The sequence below is a fragment of the Copidosoma floridanum genome, unplaced genomic scaffold, assembly GCF_036245765.1.
Source record: "Copidosoma floridanum isolate Cflo_tuat_1 unplaced genomic scaffold, Cflo_Japanese_pri ptg000021l, whole genome shotgun sequence".
NCBI classification, from domain to species: domain Eukaryota; kingdom Metazoa; phylum Arthropoda; class Insecta; order Hymenoptera; family Encyrtidae; genus Copidosoma; species Copidosoma floridanum.
In genome coordinates, this window is record NW_028321898.1 from 27,745,845 (window position 1) to 27,772,137 (window position 26,293).

At 40.3% G+C, this 26,293-nt stretch overlaps 1 protein-coding gene across 1 annotated transcript in view; it reads right to left on the reverse strand.

The window, feature by feature from the left end:
• Octalpha2R (alpha2-adrenergic-like octopamine receptor) overlaps nucleotides 1-25,572 on the reverse strand; it is a 138,965-nt gene extending 113,393 nt beyond the window's left edge. The window contains exon 1 of the mRNA XM_014357361.2: nucleotides 24,467-25,572. Coding sequence (XP_014212847.2) covers nucleotides 24,467-25,555 — 1,089 coding nt within the window. The 5' untranslated portion in view covers nucleotides 25,556-25,572. The remainder of the gene's footprint in view (nucleotides 1-24,466) is intronic.
• Between the last annotated feature and the right edge of the window lie 721 nt (nucleotides 25,573-26,293).

Genomic DNA, 26,293 nt, shown 5'->3' on the forward strand with positions numbered 1-26,293 from the left:
ATTTTCGTATGGTAAAACCCAATTAGCGGCTAACTCGAGACTCTGCAAGTGTTACGTGCTCGTAAATTTGGTGGATTCTCGATTCCCTCGAGTTCGTATAAATGAGGTCTCTTTCCGAGAGAACGGTAACTCTATCTCTCACATGGCTACTACTTGCATTAAAACCTAAATTACCTCTTACACTAAAAACTTACACACTCTTACACTTAAACAGTACTCACTGTATTTTTTTCTAAATTAAAGTACAAAATTTTTCATCCCTCAAATAATAAACATTTCGCTCCTTGCAAAAATAGATTTGCACAAAAACATTTTTCTTTTCGCCTTCCTCGTAAGAAAACAAAGTGCACAGGGCTTTGGGAAAACCTTGAATGCGAAGAGCATACTCTCGAAACGCTCGATACGGAGCTCTGTCCCCAATCCCTTCCCACCAACATACACGACGCATTCGACGCGCGGGCCATAAATATTGTGAGGCACGCTTGCGCATGGAGCGCAAAATTAAAACCCACTCTCTCGGTGCTACATTCAAACGTACCGCGTAGAAAAATGAGAAAAAAATAATAAAAATACACATTCCCCTTCGTTCGCGAGTCCTCCTTGTGGCGCGTACATCATAATTTACACGCTCTCAGTCGCAGGAAGAGAAAATTTGCATGAAACGTGCGCGTATTCCTTTTCCTTCTTAATCACTCGGCGTCCACCCGGCCAGCTTAGGCGCGGGCATTTGAAATTTTTTCCCTTTCCCTCTCGTTGGCACTTAGTCCTCATTTTCCAGTGTAACCGTGCTCTGTATGCATTTTGTATGCAGCGTGGATTTTGAGCTAGCCACCGTGTGCCATAAAGCCCCCACCAGCGCCACTCCATCCTGGATGCCTGGAAAAAAATTGCAGCAGGAGGAGAACACAAAAATGACCCAGCACTTGTGTAGCAGGGAGGACGCAAAGGAGGCCGCGCAAAAAAGTGGAGCGAGTGTAAAGGGGGGAGGGGGGAGGTAGATGCGGTTTTATTAAAAACATATCTTATTCCATTGAAGTGCAGCTGCTCTGGCGCGCGGGCAGGCATCAGTCCTCCTCTTTCTGCTCCTTCCCAGTGTGGTGGTATCGCGTGTACGCCGAATGCCTTTTATTTCTTAATAAAGTCCGCTCTCTTTTATTTGCTCCTGGCTCGGGAAGACGTGCACTAAGCTCGTGTCGAGAAATGAAAAGGAGAAGAGGAGGCTGGTGCGAGAGATTCGGTTGTCAACTAGTCTGGGCTCGTGTTTTCGATGACAATCTTTTATTTGTTTATTTCTTTTTTTTTTTTTTTTCATCGAATTTGACTCGTTTTATTTCTTACGTAAGTATAGACTTTTGAACCAGGATCGTGCAAAAATATTGTTACGAAAATTTCCTTAGTCTATACCTAAAGCACAGTAAATACGGATAATATATTTTGCAAACACTTTGTCTCACGCCAAAATCTTTATAAAATTAAAATACTTTAACAAGTATTTTTTGCACTATCATTTGGGTCAATGCCTCCCAATCGCGAATTTCAACGTAATATTTTCCTTTTAACAGTATCAGTTTTGTTGTACTGTATCGCCATATATCGTGAGCACCTTATCGCGAGCTCTAAACTCTCCCAGGAGGAAGAGGCGACTTTTTGCCCCCCTTTTCTCCGACAATTAACCCACTGTCCGACCTCAATTTTTACTTCAAGCGGAAATTTTTATCAACTTCTTCTACAACTCCGTATACTTCCTCGTCGAATTTATCGTTTGGATAATTTCAAGGATTACTGTTGCTTTTTATTCCTCTGTCCACTCGTAAAGAAAGATATACAGCCGAGGATATCTCGATTTCTGAAACATATTTTGGGCACGGTGCGCGCATTCGCCCCGTAAAACATTATTCATCGGGATCTCAAAAAGTCTCAGGATCACAGGGGCTTATGGTTTTTTATGGTCAAAATTACACGATGACCCTAGACTGTGGCAACTCGTCCCTGCGAATGACCGATTAATTTGAATTTACTGCGGGTTTTGATCCTACTGGTGTATTCTCCCACGTAAGTCAATTAGTCAAGATATCCGACAACAACGGGGACGAAACAAAATCACGAGCTTGAGAGGATCGAGGCAAGCTTGAGAATGATTGAGTTTTTCTTATGTTACAGTAAGGGTAAAATAATGGGCTGTTTGAAATGAAGCCAGAGCGAGTTAAAAGCTATTTTCCATTTTATTCACGAATTGCAAGGGTGGCTAGTGTTTTTATATATAAACTAATACATCAAGAGAAGCAGGTGAATGATGTAGAGTATCACTCGTTCAATATGTTTCATTCATTTATCAAGAATACATAAAAATCCAATCGTTTAATATCAAGACTTGAACATAATGCTTTACATTTAGAGCAAGTAGTATAAGTCAGCCACTAGTCAGACACAATCGTGTTTTGCGCAACTACGCGATTGTTATCGTCAATGATCAATGAATATGCTTTAATCATCACTAATAAAAATGAGAGTTTTGAGTAAGATAATTTGAAAAGATTATATCAAATAAGGTCACACGAAATTCACCTATAGAAGAGGAAAAATACGCGCTGACTCAGCTGCTTTATTTACTCTTTCCGTCAAAGATTTTTTAAACGCCAGTCACCCGAATAATTTTTTGCATAATTAGGATTAAATAGCGCAAGAAAAAAGTAGTGGAAAAACAGCATCAGCATTAACCAGTGTACCAAAGAGTTTTCCAGCCGACCAAGTCGCGATTTTCTCGCGTGAATTAGCAGGTGCACCTTTTTTTCGAAATAAAAAGAGCCGAGAGAAAAAAAAACGATCCGAGAAAATGATGTAATGAAAAAAACAGAGCAATTATGCCGGTCGAGTGGATGCGTGTACGCTCGTGTTAGCTAAGCCGAGAGACGCAGAGGAGGGGTAGTCCGTGTCTTCCTTGGGTGAGTGTACAAGCGCTGCTGCCGCCTTTGACGTAATGCGCATGGATATCGAGCCACGCGCGTCTCCGTATAATCCAGCCACCAGCGCTGGCTCTCCTCCTTTCATAGCCCTTTTGCCGTCCCTACTGGTGAAATGCTGCCGTCACCGGTTTCGTGAATGCGATTGGAAGTGGGATTTTGATGGTTCTCATTATTCGTAGTCAAACTAGTTGATTGAACTTACAACTAGGAGAAAACAAAAACTACTAAGTAAAATAGAAGAAAAAAATTATACTCAAATTCCTGGGAATTGCAATCTAATAAGATGATGTGCATTGGCCCTTCAATGAGAAAGCAAAAAACGAACAAAAAACATGTTAAACAGAGCCTTCAATGACGAGATGTGGAAGATAATGAAATCAGCCTGTGCCACAACAATACGGCAAAAGCGAGAATAAGGCACGTTGCTTTCTTTGACCGCGTCAAAAACTTTGGGCCTCTGTGTGTCGATTATACAAGTTTTGTTCTTTGAAGGTCTCACTTGCTCGAGAAAAGACCAAGGTTGATGCACCCAAAGTCAAGATAGTACTAGCAAAAAAATGCAAGGGCAAAAAGTAATGGAAAATGAGAAAAGGGCAAAAGAATATTCAGATTTTTGGTCTTTTGGCTCTTCCTTTACCTCGCAATCTAGGTGAATCTTTTCATCACACGTCGCCCGGGAAAGCTCCTGCTACGTGTAAGCTTTAGGTTGCTGTAATAGATGGTATGAGTTTTTAATTTACTTTTTACAAACGAAAAACACACGCCGTACAAAAAATCTTTCAGATAATTGTAAAACGAATGATCCGATTGTTGCTCTCTCTGAAAAGTTATTTTTCTCTCGATCAAAAAGTTGCTTTTTTTTATGTTCATCACTTTCAGCATCTTCTTCACGCTCCTCTTTCACCTTTTATCTACGACTGAAAACCTAAAAACTGAGTAAGTTCAAAAGCTAATGCTATTCTTTTTATCAAGTTTTCCAACCTTTGCAACGTGCACGAGCACAAAAACTAATAAGCTCGATTGTTTTTTCTTCAGAGAAATGTATACATGTAACAACAACAACAAAAAAGACTATTTAGAAAAACCTTGCAATCAAGCCCTCCAGATACTTCGTCAGAGCGGATGTACATGTTCCATCAGCTGCACGGGCGTGCGTGTGCACGCGAGAACGAAATGAATGCACACCAATATCCAGGGTGAACGCACCGAGGCAGCTCGCCCGTGGCGGATAAATTCAGTCCACCGCTCCTTTAATTATTATTGCAGCCCGACGCCTCTGGCTCCGCCTTCCCCTTCGCTTCTCTCTTCCGACTTGGGTCATAGTTTCTGTGTGTATACCTACTCGTAAATATTGACTGCGTGCGCTCGTACGTGTACCCCGGTTGACCTACTTTTGGGGTGGGAACGATTAGAGAAGGCTCCGATCGTTATTCAATCATGAGATTTTTGTTCTCGTTTTCCTTCTTTATTTCACCAATTTTTTTTTTTTTTTTTTTTTTTTTTTTTTTTTCTTTTTCTTGAAACTTTTTGATAATATAGGGAATGATTGCAAGCTTGTTTTCCATTGTTAGGCATCAAATGTTTGTCTCGACCAAATTGTTTACTTGGCATTGATTTGAGTTTTGTTAGTACTGGGTGCTTCTGTTTAGAAAATCCATTACGCCTGTCAAGTGAATTATCAAAATAGTAATGGATCCGTGTTTTTTTTTTTTTTTCTTTTTTCCTCGCAAACAAAAACTGACAGAGATACAGTACGTCTAAGTTAAGAAGGGGCAGGCAGGGACGTACATCTATATCGTTACAGGAGTTATAAATCTCATAGCTTTTGTGACGTCATGCGTAGCTCCAACACGCGCTTTTACCCTCGTCCATTTTCGTATACGTGTAAGGAGAAAAAAAATGTGTCCGATAGTATGTGATAATTTACCGGAGGGATGTAAAAAAAATTAACAATTATTTTCAAAAACGTGGACTTGAGGAATTAGCCAACACAAGAAAAAATAATTATTTTTCACTCTGTCACTGTTCAAATAGTTTGTTTATCAACAATAATCTTTTGTTAAAAGAATTTATAAATAAGAATTAAAAAAAAAAGGGTTTTTATTAAATTAGCACCACTCCTTTGCCGAGGTCCAGAAATAAGTAAATATTTCATTTTATTTATCATTGTCGTACACGTTTATCTGGCTCTGAAGCAATTACAAAGTCATTCGTATTTATTGCAAAAGCTCACACAAAAAAACAGGGAAAATTATAACTAAAACGGAAACTTTATCCATCAACTGAGGCCTTGAGACCTTAGCACGATATAAATCCGACTGGCATCCTCGACAGAGGAAACTGGGTAAATACTGGCAAAATGTATAGTTAAAATTTGTCTTAAACTTGGACTATTTGAATTTCTTCTCTGCAAGCTCTAAGCTTAGTTGTGTGAACCGTTACTACTATATATACTTCGTGAGCAGATTTTTTATTCGAACTTCGCCAAGGTCAAAAAGAGTTGACGTTTCGTAACCGATCCGTCAAAAAATATTGTTCATTTCTTCTGAAAATAATCGCAACAAACGTCCGACCAAACTCGTCTGTATCTACTACATCAAATACCTCAACCCTACCGCGCTATACGTCGCAAAATCTGCCCAATCCTAACAAGTCATACGCGCGCGTACCTGCGTACACCGCACAAGCCTGATAAAATACCGTACATGCGAGGAGATCTAATGTAATCCGCGGTCAGATCACTGTCAGCAATTGGGTCATCCGTCCTGGATAATTAGAACGCAGAGCCCGAGCAATATTCAATAGACGAGCCGGCCAATTGCAGTGGTGGTGCGGCAGCGGCGATAGTCCTGCCAGAAGCCACAATGCACCAGCCGTGAGTATCGTACCCCCAAGGCTTGCTCGGTGGTGCATCATAGTCGCAGATGCGCGAGAATTTGCCTGCACTGATCGCAAAATTATCATGCTGATTGCGGGCATAACTTTGCGAGTACGCGTATATTGGAACTTGGCTTCTTCCCGTTGGCACAGTTATTTTGACGGTATGCATGGTCCCGTGCACCGTAGTTAGTCTTGGTGCGTTTGTTATTGTTGTTGTGATCGAAGTGCGGAGCTGCGAATTGTGGTTCGATTATTGGAAGAAAACATTGGTATCGAGTCGATTTTGATATGTCGGTGCACTTCCTAATAAGGCAATTTCAGGTGAGTGAAATATAGTAATGATAATGTTTCATGATTCGTCAAATTAAGAAAAAATTGATAGCATGGATACCTACGTGCACGGCATTTTTACTCTTCAAGTATAAGTAAGAGGAAGACGGAACAAAAGTGGTTGCGTTGAACTTTCCATGAGAAATCGAAGAGCGAGCGATTGCTGAAAGTTTAGTCCCACCCCCGAAGCAGCAAAAAAAGCTCAGCGACGCGAAAACTATCAAAAGCTGTGCGCGCTCCATTTGCTTACCCGAGTCGCGAGAAGTGTAAAAGATGCTTGGTTTGTGTCTTTTTTTTTTTTTTTTTTTTTTTTTTTTTACTTCAAAAAGTGAAACAACTGTACAACTTTTCGCGAGAGTTTGGAAAGTTGAAGCCAAGACTCGCCGGAATCTGTCGTTTAATGGCCTACACGAAACCACAATAATGACTCAGTACTCAGTTCCGTTACCCGAAACTTTTCAAGCAGGACTGCTAAGACACACCTATCAATCTCTCATTCATTCCGTTTTTCAAATATCTCACCAAAATGTCTCCTCATCCCTCTGTTTTTCTTTTTTTTCTTCCGATACTTCTTTTTAACGACTTCGACGCCTGAATATTGAATTCGTGCCCATTGGTATGTTTTTCGGATTAAAATTTTTTAATGTAAAATTATGGGGGAAAAAAGTATTGGAATGTTAAAATTTAGCGTTCATTTTCACGAGAATGTTCTTGTGACATTTTTCAGTGCAACGTCGAGTATTTTTAGCTTCATAAAATAAATAAAATTTCGTTTTAATTATCAATTTCAGTTCAGAACTCATTAGTTCGCTGTTATGTAAATTGTTACGTAATAAGATTATCTTTTGGCCGCATACAAGGGTTTACGCGTACATTATAAAACAGCATGATTGTAAAAATTGTTTTGGTAGGTTGCCAAAATGTAATAAAAAAATTATGAAAATGAGCTGATAGTGTTCCAAGTAGAAAAAGCCAGGTTTGGTCAGGCGGTGGAGCGTGTCTATGAATGTTATCACCTTGGCTTCTTTCTTTCAGTTTTTTTGAAAATATTTTGTTTATTTAGTAATTATTAGTACTAGTTTTGACTTTACTAAAAAAACTAAATATTTCAAAAATTAAATAAATGTATGGTCATCAGGAGTATTTCTGTAATACGTCAGCCAATATTGAATTCCCTTAATTCTGTAAATTATGATTTCTTGATTTTTTGAAGTAAAGTGTTCAACTTTAAAGTTGAGTAATGTTTGACCACAGTTAGAAATTATGCATTGAAATTTTAGTTAAACTGTTATTTTATAAAAATTCAAAATAATTACAATATTAATTTATTTTTTTAAACTTATTTAGTTGAAATTAGATATAAAAAGGAAATTAAAAAAGCACACACATAGTTACTGAATAACCAGAAAGAACTTTTACAATCCCTATTCCATATTAACGAAAGGTCGAGGAGACCGAGTTGAAGGGAATCGTATTTCACGAGTTCAAGGCTAATGTCGAACAGTGAAGACGCAAAATGTGCCTGTCTATACGTCCATCCGTCTGTGGAATTCCTCTTTCAACCGAAGATTGAGCGAACCAAGTTTTGGCAGAACATTTTGTGCTCATTTGCACTTTCGGCCGTTTCCCTCGATCACTACTACGCTCCAGCAGTTTACTCGAATTTTCCGGCATGCCCGGGCTCAAGGATTGACAGTTGTTCCTGAGCCGAGAGTGAGTGGTCGCTTAGTTCATAGGAGCAATTTCAAGGATTAAAATACGGATTACTACGTTTGTGTCAGATGTTTAGGTAGAACTTTTCTATGCTCCTCGGGTTTCATATCACCTGCTTTGAAGATTACGTAGGTGAAAAAATGTATGAGCTTCATTTAAAGTCTCTTTTCCGAGTATTAGATTAGCTTGTTTACATAAACAATAACAAATTGAGGTGTCGAGATGGCCTTTAATATACATTTATCATTGCGTGCGCACGTACACAATACAAAAAGAAACTCGTGGCTCGGCACACACCAGTCATTTTCTTTTTACGATACTGCAGAGTGTAAGATTTATACGTACCGCCACGTCGCACGTTTGCAATATTCATCCCTCCTGGCCACACGCGCGATATGCATGAACAAACACACTGTCCCTCCTTCGTTCGAACATGTAATACTCCTTTCTTCGCGCTACTGCTTTCACTTATGCCTGTCGCGTTGTTCCCCTTCGTGAGATTTTCGGGCTCTAAATTTTTCCCGCGTCGTGCGTGAAATCTTTTTACTCGCCCGAGTTACGAGTTTTTATTTCCTCTATTTCTCCCTCTATTTTTTTTCACGAATTTAATATCTGATACGCGTTATGTCCGGTTTTAGGACGCTCTTTGCTGTCGGTCGTAATATTTTTCTTTTCTTCTTCTTTTTTTTTTTTTTTTTTTTTTTGGAATGAGAATCGACGAATGGCACTGGATTTTTCCGTCGTAAAATTTCGAGTTGCCAGTGTCTATTTTGTTGACAAGGTCGGTCCATCGATTTTTCATCATATCCGCGTCCATCGACGCGTCGATCTTCTCGTCAATTTTTCAGCCGTCGTTTGGCGCATGAATACGACAGTACCCCAAGATGACTGACAGTTCAAAAATAAATTTTAAAAAAACAAAAAAAGAAAAAAACACCCCAACTGTCGATAGTCACCGATACAGGCTCGCTCGGCAAAATATGACAACACGGAAGCATCCGATCTTCCGTAATCCCCCCCCCTCCGGGCTTCGATCTCCTGTACGTAATTCAAAAAGATGAATGGTCCCAGACGGGCCCTTCTGGGATTCGTGAAAAAGGGGGCGGCGTCGAAGGAGGATTTAATAATTTTTTTTCTCGACAACGTGGGAGAGTGTTTCTTTTGTATTTATACACACAGCATCCGAACGAGGATAAAAAAGGGAGGAGGCTTGGGAAATGTATCCCGTGGGGCTCGTCATGTCACGTGGCTTTTCGATTGGTGCTCGTGAAATTGTGAGTTTCGTCGGGTGGATGATGCACGTTAGTGTAGGATCGGTGACGCAACATTTTATAGGATACAGTCAATGCTCGTTACTGTAAAAATCATACGCGCTAGCAGTTACAGTGTACCGTCACTGTTTCATTTGGCTATTAAGTGTTTTAGTATTTTTTTACAGTCATATAGTTTGATGGTGCGCACCGAATGAAACGCAAGGAGCGTAAAAAACTTTGTTAATATCAAGCTTCGAAGTAGTGGGTCGTGAAACAAAAGTCAGTGACGGTAAAATAAAAAAAAAAGGTTACACAACGTTAAAATGACTTGGAAAGCAGGGCAAGAAAGTATAAAAATCCGCAAAAAGAGAGAAACAATGGACGAGGGGAAACAAGAGAAAAAGGCAAAGAAGAAAGCGCGGTAAAGTCCGGAGGGTAGGAAGGGAATTTACGACCGGACACGCACGTGCAGTGTCGTACAGTCGGAGAAACACCCAGTGCGCTTATACCAAAGAATACAATGGCGGGGTGTGGAAAAGAAACCAACGGCAAACTATATAGTGTACGGCACGAGAGATGGAGAGAGAGGACGTGGTGAAAAGGAGGGGGAAAGAAATCCTCGGAGCGTGACTTATTGACGGGCGATTAGGGGAGGAACGAAGCTCAAGGCACGGCCGAGCGCATTGTATACCTGCGCTATTACCTGTCACGGGCAGCTAATTCATCGCCCACTTCCTTGGGATGAGTCTTTTTCTTTTTAGTAACTTTTTTTTTTCGCTGTGTCGTCTTATTTACCTCGAGCTATTCCAGTACGAGGTACGTGCACGTATACACACACGTTCAAGCGGAATAATGGATTCTGCATTCCGCAAATGCCCAGCAGGAGGGTTGAGTGAAATTGATTTTTTTTCTTTTACATTGTACTGCTTTTGGTTCATCGAAATTGTGTGAGAGATGAAATGAGTTTTAGCGTAAAATTGCATCTAAATTATTCCTCTTGCTAAATTATTGACGTACTTTGTTTCAACCAATACAGCTTCTACCAAAATTATTTAAAAAATCCTCCTCACCTATTACCTAATGGACCTAATACCACACTTGCACCAGGTATAGTATTTTTACGTTTTACCTCATTTCTCATGCGGATATTTTTGCTCCACCGATTACCTTCGTATCGTCAGACAATTATAATGGCTCCATTCAAGCTTCACTTTTAAAGAGGCTACAGCCACGCAAGCTGAATGGCAGAAAATTGCTTGCGCACGTGAACCTTAAAACTTTACTAACGACTCGAAATAAACTGGTTGGCAAAGTTTTTATTGGAACCAAGACGGCTGTGTAAGACGGGGAAATAGCTACTTCTGCTGACGGCTTTGTTGTCCTTTGGAAAATTAAAGTAATTAAATGGGCACTTTCACCCAATTCGAATGGCTTTGTAGCACTACATTTTTATACTCAGTCCTTTTTTCGTCCGTTTGTTGTGATGAACGTTTATTTTACATGCGATAAAGTTGAATCGATATTAAATATATTCGTAAGTACTGAATACTTCACTTTGATATCGAAATCATGAGGGTTTTGAGAGATTCCATCTAAATATGTCAGGTATGTCCAATAACCCAGTAATGGAAATTGTGTTTATGAGTTGGTTTATTTATTTCACTAACCATAGAAAAGACTGTTATTAAGACTGCTAATAATATTAAAGATGCACACCTTCAGTTATTAAGTCGTACCAATTTATTTCAGAATATGGTTTTTTCTAAGAATGTCTGACTTATACCAGGTGTTACTACTTGCAGCATTTGCGATTGATTTGATTGTTTATGATACACTAGTGCACATAATAATTTTTTCAAAATTGTTATATATCACTTAAATAGGGAAATTTAAACTGTTACCCAATTGGTATACAAATGTCTGACTAATACCATATCTTACTACTTGCGATATTGGTTATCAATTAATACGTATACTATATGATGAATAGCCTCGTTCATGTTAATCATTTATTTCATAATAGATTGAATACATGAGTTACAATTGTTTGACAATTAATGTGTGATGTAAAATACGAGTAAAATATGATGTCTGACCAATATCATGTTTTACTACTTACAGTATTTGCGATTGATTAAGTGATGGAGCACATTTATCAATATTACTGCCATTGCTTGAAAACCATTTAATCCCAAATAAGGTTGAAGGATTCACGTTGCTTCACATTAATAACATAAACAAATAAATCAATAAATAAATAAATTAGCCAATTGATAATTCATCGATCGAAAGAGACATGGGATTCGAATACAATAATAATCTCCCGGTGAAAGCAATCTAAAGTCGAGAAGAATTTAATCCCAACATCTTTGTCGTACAGCAGCTGCAGCAGCCACAACAAACGATGCAAACACGCAGTGAAGGCTCATCAATCAACTCAGCACAATAATCTCCAAACGCACACAGACGCACTCATCCCTAGCGAAAATCAACAGTCTCTCGTCATCTGCACTGGTAATTCGGCAATACCCATCCCCTCGATCCGAAATCGCGAAAATTATTAAACGTCCAGTGCTGTTTTCAGCCGTCGGATTTTCAATTTCGATCGCGAAATCCCGCTTATAAATCGTTCGAGTGACTTACTCAACAGACTCGCGTCATGCGCTTCGACGCTTCACCCCGCGATGTGTACAGTGCTCTCCGACTCGTATAACCATTTCCATAGTGCCATTTGGGTGCGTGCACTGAGTGAAATCGCCTCAATGCTTTTGACGTGCCTGAGGATTTAGAAGTTGAATTGTTGAGCACCGTCGCTCTCTGGAAGCTAATTTGGCTTGAGGATGAAAAAGAAGCAAAAAGACAAAGAGATCCTATGAATACGATATTCAATAGTTTGGATGCAATTAACGTTGTTGTTAATGACAATTCGCTTTTAAGAATCTAATTCGTTGAAAAAAAATTTTATCCATAGGTGTTTTTGACGTCTTGATCCTTTAATTTAATCCAAATTATGTCCACTATGTTTCAATCCATAAAATAATATCAACTATTTATGATGACCTTTTCAGAGAGTGTATACTGAGAAATCTACGCTGAGAAGTATCGTACACGCAAAAACACCTCCATAAATAAAATTTGCTACCCCCACAATTATACTTCTAACCACGAGCGTTTAACTTTTTTCTCATGAATTTTTTCCGTGACAACTTGACAAATGGTTTTTTCAGTCAAAACGTGGAATTTTCGAAAATTCCTTCTGAAAGGAATTGTGTTCTTTAGTATCCCGGTGTTACATTTTCCACTGAGCGTTCTTTCAAATTAAAAGCACCGAAATGCAGGATCTGTTTTTTTTTTTTTTTCCACCCATTCAATCATTGCACTGCAGCGCTTCTTTTCCTTTTCCTCCAGTCAGCGTCTAACAAATGCATTCGTTTACGTTTTTAATTAAATTCTTCAAATTCCGCGAAAGAATCGCTTTTGCGTTTTAATTCATCCTGGGTTCTTGATTGGCTTGCAAAAAATTCTTCGCATAACTCACAGTGCAAGAAGCATTTTTTTATTTAAATTAAGACGCTCAGTCGGCTCCGATCCAATACTCAATCAAAACCTTACTAAAATACTAAAATACTCAAATATCAACGTCATCGTGCCAGATCCCAAAGACTTGTCTACCAGAAAAAAAAAAAGCGAGAAACCCACCCACCCGTCGCCAAACAAACGAGGCGCTTCATTCATGCGTCCGACACTCGAGTTTATCGTGCGTATACAAACTCAAGTGCAATCAAGCGTTCGCGCAAAGTTATTCTTGGCCACCTACATTCATATTTGCACGCATACATACGTACATCAGTACGAGCGGCGTCTCTTATTCGCGGCTCGACGACTAAGCGCCCACGCGATAGCTAACTGCGCAGGTGTGGTACACTGCAGGAACAAGTAGACGCGAGAAAAAGCTGACAGCAAGGGCGTGTAATTCTGCAACACGCGATCGGTATACACGAGACGTGAAAAAATATGACGATTTTTGAAAAACGACTAGTGGGATGGTGCACGTGACAGCGGGTGGGAGGAGAAAAAAGAGGAGCTAATGCCCCGTCGAGGATAGGAATGACGGTCGATTGTGCGCGCAGTGCATATAACTATCCTCCCGTGGGGCGCCGCCGTCGAGATGAGAGTGTCTTTTTGTTCCTTTGGCTGACAACGTCGGGCGGGCGTACGTATAGGTACGGCTCCCCCCTTTCTTTTATCACCCTTCCTTCTCCTGTACGAGTACGTACGTGCGGGTATGGACGCAATCGTGGAAATGGGAGAGCTGATTGATGCGGCGAAACGTGCACCGAGGTACTATTTTCGCGGCTCGTTGGCCCGACCTTGTTTGGAAAAAGTGCACTCGTTTATTCCAACTGAATCATATCCTACGCTGCTATGGGCTTCGGGAATGATTATTACCATTCGTTGTATTTTTCTCTCTCCTGGGGACCGGGGTGCCTGGTGTTTCTCCAGTTTTCGCTTTTTCTTCTCTGCGTTGATAAGGAATTATACGACGCCATCCTTTCATAACAATGTGAAACAAAAGTTACGAGTGTAGATTAGTTAGAGAATATGTAATGCAGAGTTTACAGACGGAGAACAACATAAATGGGCAGTACTGGCTTAATAAATGCGCTATACGTGTGCCGATGGCAAAACTGGGGGTGACAAAAATTTAAATGAGAAGAAAAGAGGGAAGAGTCATTGGGTACGCCAGAGCGGGGAAATAATATAAATAATTGAGAGGCATCGCTCTTTTCAACCGGTTGCGTGTGCAGCTCTTTTGGCTATTGTCCCCATCTCCTCTTGCACTTTTACCAGCCTCGTTTTTCTCGCGCCCGAGGACGCATTAATCGCGTTAACGACGCTCCTCTTGCTTGGTAATGGTGTAAATTACCGTGACGCTCCAGCACCTTTCTCTTATGGCAGTGCTTTTAAATTCTGTCTTTTTTTTATTTTTTATTTTTGGTCCAACGATGACAAGGATTACTCTTTTTATTCAGATTTTTTTTTTAGAGTTTGCATACTAAAAGAGTAAACTCCTTCAAGACGTAACAGTGAAAGTCAATAAAAAAAGCAATATCCATCCAGCGCTTCTAAGAAAAAAAATCCACGTCTACGTCATTCGCATCTTATGCCGTGCTTAAAATTCACCCCATTGCAGATGCGCGTGCATGAACAAAGAGGGGCTACTTTTTCTCGCCAGCACCACCCGCGAGCCACTTTTAATTCGGTTCATTTGCATAATGGAAATCTTACCACCCCGCAAAACCCCTCTCCACGGTTCTCTTTTAACTCGATGCCCCCCATTAATCCGCAAACCTTTTCTCTTTTTCCTCGCACCGAAATTGAAATTCCTCGGTAGGGCCGTGACGCGTTTAATCGACGTCAAGTAGAACAAGCCAACCTGCGGTCAGACGCACGCGCACACACAACCATTTTCCTTTTAATTTGTTCAAACGTTTAGAGTAGCGCTTCGATCCTTTCTCTTTTCGTTCGTTTTGTTCCACTGTAATTGCTCGACCCTTTTAAGGCGAGAGAAATATCAGCTGATGTTTCGCTACGAATCGCCAGATATTCGCTTAGCTTAATTGGATTTTAATGAATTTCGAGGGCTTAGCGAGTGTTTTCCCCCTTTTTTTTATTTTCGACCCCTAAGTAAAGTGGAGCGAAAAAAGTTTGTTGGGCAAACTGCTGATTTGAAAGTGCACTCGGTCGAATTTTTCGTTAAATGGGTTATCATCGGGTGACGCTAGGCTTTTAAAAAATATGTGCACAAGTTTATTACGGGTCACGATTTATCAAGTACCTCGAAAGACGATCACGTTGATTAAATTATAAGTTAATTTGTCAGTAGATTAATTAGCATAAGTTAATTTGTCAGTGACATCGAACGCTCGTATGATAAATTTGTAAGCTTTTCTTTAAAAACACTCATATAATGCTTAGCCCTTTTTGACAATGCTGGCTGGCAACGTTCATATGAGATAGTGTGTTCTTTTAAACAATTCAAATGAAACCGGTAAATGACAAGTTAAGGTGTGCTCGAAAATTAAGTTAATTATTTTATCTTTCACATTTACCCATACATCACCTCCGATTCGAATTCCTTCCTCAACTCCCAAACAACCACGGAATACACTCTGATACACGTGCCTCCGAAATAATCAATTCCAAAAACTAGCGTACCACGCAACAGTGGAGGCTTCTCGAAACAATTAAACTCTGCATACGAGCTCGGTTTCATTCAGGGACGAACTTATGTAAATAAACCGATACGCAGCTCACGGCAGAGTGAGCTTTTCATCTCACGTCAATTAAAATTCCCGAGGCGAGAGGCTTATGTAGCGCTTTCCACCGCAGCATTTTCGCTGGAAATCGGATCCTAGCTGCAGCATCTGGCTCACGGGTGTCGAGCTTCTAGAGGTTACGTACGGATACCGGGATTGCGTTAGGCTCGATGCTGGCTATAATTTTTATTTACTCTTAGATCAGTTGCCTGGAGAGAGCAGAGGAGGTGTTTTTCATCGTCTTACATTGTTTAGCCATAAAAAGGCTTTGGAACAATATCTACTCTCTGGATACGAGGAGAGTTTCAAAGGAAAACGTTGAATTTTTCAGTGCGGCTCTCGTACAACACTGGATAGCGATGACCCGCTTGAATATTAAATTCCACTCGGCATTAAAATATCGAACTTCCCAGAGAGTACAATAAACACGAGTGCGTGATGAGCAGAAAAAAAGAGAAGAGCTCAGTGAGGACCGCATGTTTGGATTCTTGTCGTTGTCACTCCTTGCGCATCTGCTTATGAAATGTGTCCTTTATTGTTAGTCACCCCCAGATTCTTCCCACACAGATATGTGCGAGGGTCCCTTGTTCACCCTCCTTTTATTCGTCCCGTGGGACGAGATTTCGTTGCTCGAAAAGGCTGATAATGGCAGAGCTCTCCAAATTCATCGTGTTACTTTACATTTCAATGCTGGACTGTCACATGGTTGAAAAGAGTCCCTCCATAAATCAATTAAATGAGTTAAAAAATCATTGTGATGATCTTATTTTTCAATACGCTCAACTTCTCACGTCCACCCCCTTACACCCTATCTGTTACCTCAATTGCCATCCAATCAATCAACCTCTACCTGATGATATTATTTACGGCATGAATTTCTGACGAGTATATTGACCACACGGAAAAATAATTAAATCTCGAAGAAAAAACCAACCGTAATGCCATCAGATAGTAATTCCATCAAGCACTCCTGGACGGAAACAGAAACGCAGTCAGTTAACCGTCCAGCTTGATTAAGCTTGTTTTTCGACTGATTAAGATATCGCCGAGGAATAATCCGTGTACTATTTATTTCTTCCTCAGCACCTGTATGTCAATCATTGTGACTATTCACCCCTAATTTGTTTTTATTTGAAGAACAACAATTCCATCACTTGGACATTGTCTAAACATACCATGTGATTACTCAAAGCCACTTGACATAAGGAAAATACATAATATTTTTCTTTTATCTCTATGAAAACGTCACAGTAAAGCATGAGTCGACGATTACGTGTTCGGATCTAAAGTCATTACTTCCGCCCCTCTCGCGTTTCCAGCTTAGAAGCATTGGACGAAGAGAAATCGAAAAATAAAGCGAGAAAACAGCTTATTTGAGTTTTTCCACGGCCGAGCGGGAAAGGGAGGTATTTTAATCCATCGGCTTCAATACCGTGGTGGTACCGAGAGGAGGGAAGGAAAAGAGGAACAACGCGCTCGCGCGCGCTGATTGATAAAGAACGGGGGCTGAGATTTGCCGCTTTCTTCGACGACTGGCTTCTCGGGTGAATTTTTCTTCCAACCCCCCCAACTCTCTCTCTCTCTCTCTGTGTTCTCCCACTTCGCTTTACTTTACTTCGGGATAAGACGGTTACAGACGGGCTAGGGGGAGCTATCGATTTTCTGGAAAAGGAGAGACGGAGAACTGCGATTCTTCCTCCCTGCGCACTTGATCTCGAAACCAGGGTCGTCGGTCATTTTCTAGTCTGGTGGATTGAAAATCTTAGGGATTTAAATTTTAAATGGCCCGTATGGGGGGGTGGAATCGTTTCAGACAATATAAAGAGATGTTGGACGTGTTTTTTTTTTTTTTTTTTTTTTTTTTTTTTTAGGGCATCGTGTGAAAATTCATGATTAGGATGGTCCTGATGATTTTCCGTCGTTTTTGTAATATTTGCTATATTTATTGTAAAACATTTTTACTACAACCAATATTATGAACACCTTCTTGATGATAATTGAGTCGATGAAAAATAAGTTCTTATTTAATATTATTGTAGTCCAAGGATATATTGCGACGTAATCAGGTTCTTAGACCAAATAAACAGGACAATTTAAATAGGATAATTTTTATTAAGATTTAGGAAATGACTATTTAAAAAAAAGGTTTCATAAAAACATTCGTGCGAGAAGGTACACATTTAACTAATATGGTTAGTAATAAAAAAGTATTCAAGATATAATAAACACCCCTCCCCAGTAAATAAGTTATGGTTTATCCTTGGGACTAGCGAAAAACAAGCAAGAAATCTGATTATTCAGTGAAAGGAAAAATCGATCTTTTTTATTAAAAAAGTATGGGGCTTATAACTAAAGCACCAAGTAAAATTATAGTTACAAATTGTAGGATTTGCATTCTATAAAGTTTTCCTTAATTTTTCAGCAGCATCAGCAGGAGTAGAAGCTAATGTAAGATTCACGAAATGATAAAGAAGAAGACTTGTTCTGGCCCATAAAAACTTGAACGAATGCCTTCTTGAATAAGAAATATAACACTTTTTATCGAGTTCTTAGAATAGTAATCACTGTATAAAGGCTGACATACATTGAACTTCAGCTTTGGACGATTATTTATTAATATATTAATGGGCCAAGTGGCAAAACAATAGAGTACGTAGTTATTAAGCTTAAGAAGCTTTACCTAGATCATTCACTGTAAAATTTATGGCAGCCTGTTTGTATAAGAAATAAGAAAGTGTTTTGTTTACTGATCAAAAAAGCTTTCAAAGTGTGAAAGATTTGCCATTATCCATCTGATATTTTTCTGTAAAGCATCAATGGAAAGTTCATGTATACGATTTTATCTCCTAAAAATCCCCTTTGATTCAAAAGAAGTACGGCATTAACTAAAAATTTGCTTCACGGAAATTCAGCATATTCTTGCTATTTAAAAAAAACATTCTTCAATAACGATTAAAACTATGCACACAAAAAAATCAAAGGCTTCTTACATTAGGATCTTCCATTTTCAGATATGTATTTCAACTCTCTCTCTGTCATCCCAGACATATCATCAAGAAAAGCTAAAATATTGAAAATACCAAAATTCCCACGACAAACGCCTTTTCGCACATATAACATGGGAAACATCTCTTTGAACAGCTTCGCTCGAGCACCCAAAAGCACCAGAAACAAGACAGAACAGAGAAATATATACCCCACTCAAACGCTGCGGTAATCGGTGCACACGCCGCACCGAGTGTCTCATTAGACCGCATGAAATGCGCCCCCCTCCCTCCTTTCGTCTCATCCTCTTCCCCGTTGTGTATTTTTAGAACTTCCTTCTTTTCCCTGCACCACCAGCCTCCGTTCGTTGGTCGATAATCTCTTTACCCACACTCGCTCCCCTCCGCTTTGGCGCCTTTCGAATCAATTTTGCTTTCGTTTTAGGCATAATGTACGTCCAGGGATATTGGATGAATTTCCCCTCGATTTTTTTTCTCAATAAACTAGCTCATTCTCCCTCTTTTGCCTTCGACTAGGTAGTGAAAAAAAAAAAAAAAAAAAAAAAAAAAACACGTTGACCCTTGTTACGTTAAAATACATCATGCAGACAACGCTCGCTAGCATTGACAACCGTAAGCTTGATGGACTAGCTTTTATCCTTTTTCTCAATTTTTTAGCGACAAAACGGTTATTTTAAGCGCAAGTTGACGTGAATGATTTTGACGCAGTGAGCTTTTCGTTTTTAGTGAAGGGAGGAAAAAAAGCAGAAAAAGCCATGAAAAGTGATAAAAAAAAAAAAAAAAAAATGGAGCCCTTTTTGCAAAGTACTGTAATTTCGTATAAAAAACGCAGGCGTTGAAAATAAAGTGGCCACCGTTACGGTATAATAGTACGGCTAATAACAAGGCGTCAATTATTTCGTGAACTTTATTACGGCGTCGCCCGTGTGTGCGGCTAATTTTAATACTTGCCTCGATGTGAAGTAATGAGCCACGCTTTTTTTTTCCCTTTTTTTCCATATGCATCCAGCAGCAGTGCTTAACGATGAGTCAACATCCACAAGCAGAGAGGCAAAAAACCGTACTCTGTCACTGAGCATTTACCAGGATTGAGTACACACTAGAATATAAAAGGCAAAAAATCACCTCGGGCTGAGACGACAAGTTCGCATTTTAAAGTACTTCCATTTCGACACACGTACCAATAAAAAAAAAAAAAAAAAAAAAAAAAATCAATACAGAAGGCACACCGTACGAGTAATTTCACCGTTGGTTAAAAAAACAATCACCTGCTACCAACAGATAGTCTCAATGAACCACGATGTACCTACAAATTTGTATTTTCCACAATCAATTACCATATCGACAGATTGACAATTTTTCTAAAAAAAAGGCCTCGAGGAAAACAGCGGTTGATAACCTCAGGTACAAGAATTTAGACGGTGAGCCACTCATCTCGCTCAATATGCACGCATGGAGAGACAGAGAGAGAGAGAGAGAGAGAGAGAGTTCCATAACAGATCCGTGGTATGCCGGTAGCTGCTTCTCTGTAGCGATCGATAACAAGCGCGAAAAAGCTCTTCGAAAGAGACAGCTGACGAAAGAGCCTTTTTCTCCAGGGGGGGGGGAGAGCGTATTTGCATGTTTTCACGTTTGTTTTTCTTTTTCGAAGAGCGAGCGGCTCTCTCTATCGAGATTAAAGGCAAAAAAAAAGGAGCTGGAGAGAGAGAGGAAAAATGACTCTCTCCCGCGTCCGTCTGACTGCCACGGCTGTTTCTACTACTACCACAAGAGAGCTGTTTTCCGGTAGGCATGTTTTTTCTCGGCTATCGCCACGGGCATCGTTACTTTTTTCGTTTATTTTTGCGTGTGTGGGTGTCGCTCTGGGCGTAATGGCCATTACGTGGCTTACGCTTTTAATAGTTACGGTTGGCTCAACAATTTTTTATCATTTGCTACTTTAAACCATGATTACATGCTATTTGTGGTTATGTGTTTGGAAAGGCGGCAGTGGGCTTTAACTTGTGTTTTTGTTTTGACTTCGTTTAAAATGATCATAGATCCTTGTATTTATCGCGTATTGATGCTTCAATGATGTTATTAAACGATAATCCTTAAAAGGAGAAGAAGAAGCAAGTGCTATACGACCGATCGATCAACATGCCCGATGGGAACGTAGTTTTCAGTAGAAACGGTGGCATATTGGTAAGACATGAAACTCTTTTTCCCTTTTACTTTAAAAAAAATAACCGCATACATGGATCCTGCGTAATATTGAATAGTCGTGGTATACTTTCTAGTTTTCCAAATAGCTTCCAATGGCAAGTGCGTCCTTTATAAATTATTCAGCCATTACCCAAGCCCCCGTGCTGAGCATCGAGATTGCTGGTATTGATTTATTCATGATTTTGATGATTGTGGAGATGCTCTTCGTGTGTCCACTAATTACTTCTCGCAACTGAGTACGAAAATATACACATAGAGATTGCGTGTGCGGCAAAAAGTCTGTTGCAAAGTGCCCGTCGATTTATATTTGATAAATCGTTACGCAACAGCTGCAAACACGAACTGATAGAATAGAGAGAGATTTTGGCTTTGCAGGCTCTGAATTTAGTTTTGATGAGTGTAGGTGATTGAATTTTGTAGGTATGGGAGAGAGATTTGGACAGTTTTCGGGGTAAAATTAAGTATTTAATTTATGAATGATGTCTTCATTGATTAGCGACAATTTACCATGAGGAAATAGAGCTCGTACGCGACCCATACAGATAACGGGTATTTTAATAAACAAGTTAAAATCGATGCAATCGATTAATATGATTCAATTGAAGGGCGGAACATACAATTACTCTCAGCGCAAATTGACGGATGAGTAATTTTTTTTCAGCCCAGCTTTTTGTTAGCCTGATTCATTTGAAAACACGTCAACCATAGTATGATTGATGGAAATTGTGACAAAAAGTAACAAAATAGATGGATTTTTTTTTGTTCAATTTCTGATGAAATTTCCAAGTCCAGATGTACATTCAGTAGACAAAAAATCATTTTAGTAAACTTGATATAATAATTATTTGAGAGACACTATTTTTAAGAAACTTCTCAGCAAGACCAAACATAAGCTGTTTTTTAATCCAAGGTGACTCGACTGTTTGGAGAAAGAAATTAAAATACATGAATGCAAAAAAAACCATGCCCGCATAAACCATTATATTGGGAAAAACAATTTTCTTCACTTTTCGAGGCTCCCCCTCCGTTGAAGTGAAAAAAAAAAAAAAAGAAAAAACCGGCGAGCCCAGATAAATATTATTGCAAATGCTTAGGAACAAATACCACAGCGTAAACTTCGCCTCGTCATTCGTCCGGTCGATATGAACGTACGGTTTCCTCCCTTTAGGCGAGTGATGCAAATATTTGTCCAAGAGAAAATGAAGTACGAAAAAAGAGGAGACAGTGAGATGGCATGTCCGTTAAACATCGCTTGCTCGGACAAACAAGCGCACGCGGAAATTCAATCTCTCGTACTTTTCCACGTGTTTTCTCAAGGAGAATAGCCGGAGGGGAGGCTTGTGAAACTGGAAAAAGAAAAGACAAGCGCCGTGGCCGCTGTGAATTAGCTGCTGGTCTGAACAAGAATTTACGAAAATACAAGAGGACAGCTTCCCGGAGACCAATAGAAGTAATTGCTCATGTACGCAGAAGTAATGCGATCTTGCGTATATTCGCTGCAGGCAAAAGTAAAGGGTTTTATCGGAATGCTTGCAGTATGACGAACAACGGAATTTTAGCTGCAAACTCATCCCTGCATGTTCGTACTGTGTTACGTCTTAACAAATTTTCATTTTATAATGTCCCACACTTATAGTCTTGAACAAGCTTATCACATACTTGGACGGGTTAAGACTTTCCACCTAGATCTGCAATAGTACGATCTAGATACCGTCTGGCAGTACACAGGGATGGCTGTTTTTACAAGTTTTATAAGGCTTTTAAATAATTATCATAAAATAATAATTAATTTATTAATCTTTGAAGAAAAGTAAGTATTTTATGTATTCGTACTTAGTTATTTTTTAAATTTATAATTGAACTCGGCAACGCTTTGAACTCCACAGTCGACTTACAAAGCTGTACGTGAAAAGCGTAGTTATTTTTTTTGTTATTGGTTCAATTATTTTATTCTATAAAATTTTTTGCATTAAAAAAAAAAAAAAACCAGGTTCAAGTATCAAAATAAATGTATGTATACATACACCTGCCCAATTAAGCTCAATAGGATGTAAACAATACCTAATAATCATATAGTTCATGTTTACGCATATACATACAGTGTACCACATGGCCACCGTTTGCCACACAGTATTTGTTAAGCAATTAATATAAACGACTGATGAGTGGTGATACTTTTTGCTTTAAAAAATATATAAGGCTGCTCTGTAAAGTAGCACTACCTAAAAATAAAAATGATTATCTTCTGACTCACCGATCCATCGCATTGAAAAGTAAGTTCAGTCTTAATCATAACAAACAGAGATTCTCTTGAAAGATCTGAGAAGATATTTTTGAAGCATTATTATTTCTCATCACTATCCAACGCGTGATCCATGAAACATCTTTTCGCTTCACGTGCAGAGATACGTGTATCATTTACGCGAACGTCAGTCTTCGGAAGTTTTATGCTTGACAGCGTGCATACGATGTGGACGTATCATTGTACACCGGACAAGGGATATTCTTGCATGAGAAGGAAAATTTTCCTATTCGCGTGGACACGTATACGAGTCGGCATTAGAGCGTTATGTTTCCTTGAAATGCGGAGAAAAATAAAAACCAACCCTTTCAAATGGATAACGAGTGCTGATAAGTTTTTCTTAATAATGTTTCTCTTTGACGGCCCAGATAAGCACTACAAGGATTTATGAATCATGTTACTCCACAAGAAGAATTGGAGTTCGATTCCTCTCGCTGATTATACAGCTATATTGTGTGAAAACTTAGAAAAATGGACTTATACGTTCTCAAGCCTTGAGTATAATGAATAACAAAATTTAAAAAATTGTGTATTAATTGTCTCTAAGGTATCGAGACTTTTTTTTTAATTCAAGTAGAAACGAGCGTTAATCAAAGTTCTTTGTGGTATTAATTAAACCAGTCATTTTAACATGACAGTTACGATTTTTCTCAAATACTAGATTACTCTAAAAGGATTTGACTTTATTTTTTTTTTTATGAATAATTAAAAAATATATCAACAGCAGAAGCAGCTCGTATTTGCAATTAGATTCAACCAAGTATTATGGATATCTAGTGGGCTAAACAGAAAAAAAAGAGATTTATAGGTACTCGTTATGGATGAAGTCTTTTAGTAAATATATTCTTCATCCTATATACATCCCGTTTAGCAGATAATATTCTTACACCATCCAATTAATTTTACTCATCGTATAAAGAATGTACGTCTGCTTGCCAATGCAGGGAAACATAATATCTAAATGAACAGGCAATTACTAACAATCAAGTAAATTAATCGAGTCAAGTGCTCATTAAGCTGATTCGTTTGGCATGCAACGTAAAAATAAATACTTTTTAAAATTCGACGCAGCTCCAAGAATCCCTTTTATTTTCCTCTACCGATCAATGGCCGATTACTCTCACCAGCCAACACAATGATTCATCGTAATTGTAGTAAATGTAAGTTAAGTCATCTTAAGCCGAATCACTGATCTCAATGTGATTTTCATGATACATAAGTACCAATCGAAGTAAGGCTCGCTCAAAGGAATCAAAGTTTACAAACAAGAGCTCAACGTAACTGAGCTATACAGGGGTTAAAATGGTCTCTCAGACCCATACCTTCTTTTTGAACTCAAAACTTTAGCTATTGCCGATTTATCGATCGGAAATCGGTTTCTGATCAATACTGAGAATATTTTTTGTTTTTGTTTTCAACATAACAGTAATAATTATTCATTCATCCACCCAACAGAATCACCTGAATCATCGGACAAACAAAAAAAACCACTCACCTTGCACTTGGGATACTCCTCTTCGGGCGCGGTCCTTTTCCAACCGAGCAGCGGTGGTATGCACACGACGGCCGAGAGTATCCAAACGAGGGTGATCATAAGCGCAGCTCTGGCTGGGGTGCGTTTCTTGAGATAACTGATCGCCTGGGTGATGCTCCAGTACCTGTCCAGACTGATCAGACACAAATTCATGATACTCGCGGTGCAGAGCAGCACGTCCATCGCCGAGTGTATGTCACACCACCAGTACCCGAATATCCAGTAGCCCATGATCTCGTTGGCCAACGAGAAAGGCATGATCACCAGGCCGAGAAAAAAATCGGCCACCGCCAGACTGGCTATGAACCAGTTCTGACTGCTCTTTAGGGCTTTCTCCGTCGCTATGGCTATTATAACGAGCATGTTACCCACCACAATGATGAACATGAGTATCGTGACCACGAACCCGGCTATTATGATCTGGGGCAGCGCGTAGCCCGAAGGCAGACCGCCCTCCAGTATGTAGGTCTCGTTGTACAAGCTGGCGTTCCACTCGCTAAAGTTGCGATTGTTGTCGGTAACGAGGCTGGCGTTGAGAACCGCGTCAAAGGCCGACGACGCGGCACCGTACCCCAGGAGCAGCTCAGCCTCGAGTGCGCTCGTCTCGCTGTAGGCTCCCTCGCGTGAACTACTGCTATCCTCCTGCTGTTGCTGATCTTCAGACGCCGAGGATTCACTGCTCTCCTCGAACTCGATGCTGCTCACACCACCGCTGGTCACCTCCGACCTGTCCAGCTTCCTGTTCGAGACGAGCAGCTGCTCTGTGTTGCTGTAGTACGTGGAAGAGGCGTCCTCGCTGCTGGACGACCTATCAAGCTTCGGGGTTGACGACCAGCCCGAGTGACCGAGCGTTGCCCGGGGTATCGTTGGTTCGCCGCTGTTACCTCTACCGTTGCTTTGCTGCTGGGTGCTCGTCCACGTGCTCATGTTACTACTACTACTGCTACTACTTCTACTGCTATCGTAGCCACTCGTGTAGTTGGAGCTTGCGACTGGGCCACCACCGTACGTACTACTGCTACTACCTGCCGGCCGATTCTTTTCTGCCATCGTGCCTTGCGTGTGACTACCGGCAGGCCAGAGCTGCTGCTATCTGGAGAGTGGTACCGTGCCGATCATCGAGCTCGGGCTGACCGTCGTCATTGTTGTCGTTAATGTCGATATCTTCGTCGTCGTCGTCGCCGTCGTCGTCGTCGTCGTCATTTTTGTCATTTGGACGTCGACAGGGGTAGTAATGGTCGTAGGTGAACCAGCGACATCCAGCCGGGGCTGCAGTAGCGAGGCCAGCAAAAACAGCTGGACAACAAGCAGAGATGCAGCTTTCTTTGGCAGCTCGCATCTCGACGAGGCCAACTTAGGCGTCATCGCCCGCTCGGCCTCCCGTTCTTTTGCTTCATTCACGATTCCGTCATCCTCCCTACTCCGTCCCGGCCTTGATCCCCGATACTTATCTCTTTCTTTGCTTTTTCTATCCGTACAACTTCCAATGGGACTCTCTACACGAGCAATGCCCTCACCACCACGACCGTATTCATCTTCTTCTGGGATACACACGCGCACACCCGAGCACTTTCTTCCCCCTTGCGATCGAGTCCTTCTTCTCCACCGGCCGGCGAACCAACGTCCACGCCTCCTCTTCTACTCCCAGCTGGGATCAGCTCATTACAAAAATTGCGGAGCTACTCGACCGTACAGCGGAACCGTGCCGTGGATGGACAGGTCGTTTTTCGCCAACCCAGTCTAATGGCCCCTCCGAGACCAGCCCTATTCGTCTCTGTAGACGAAAAA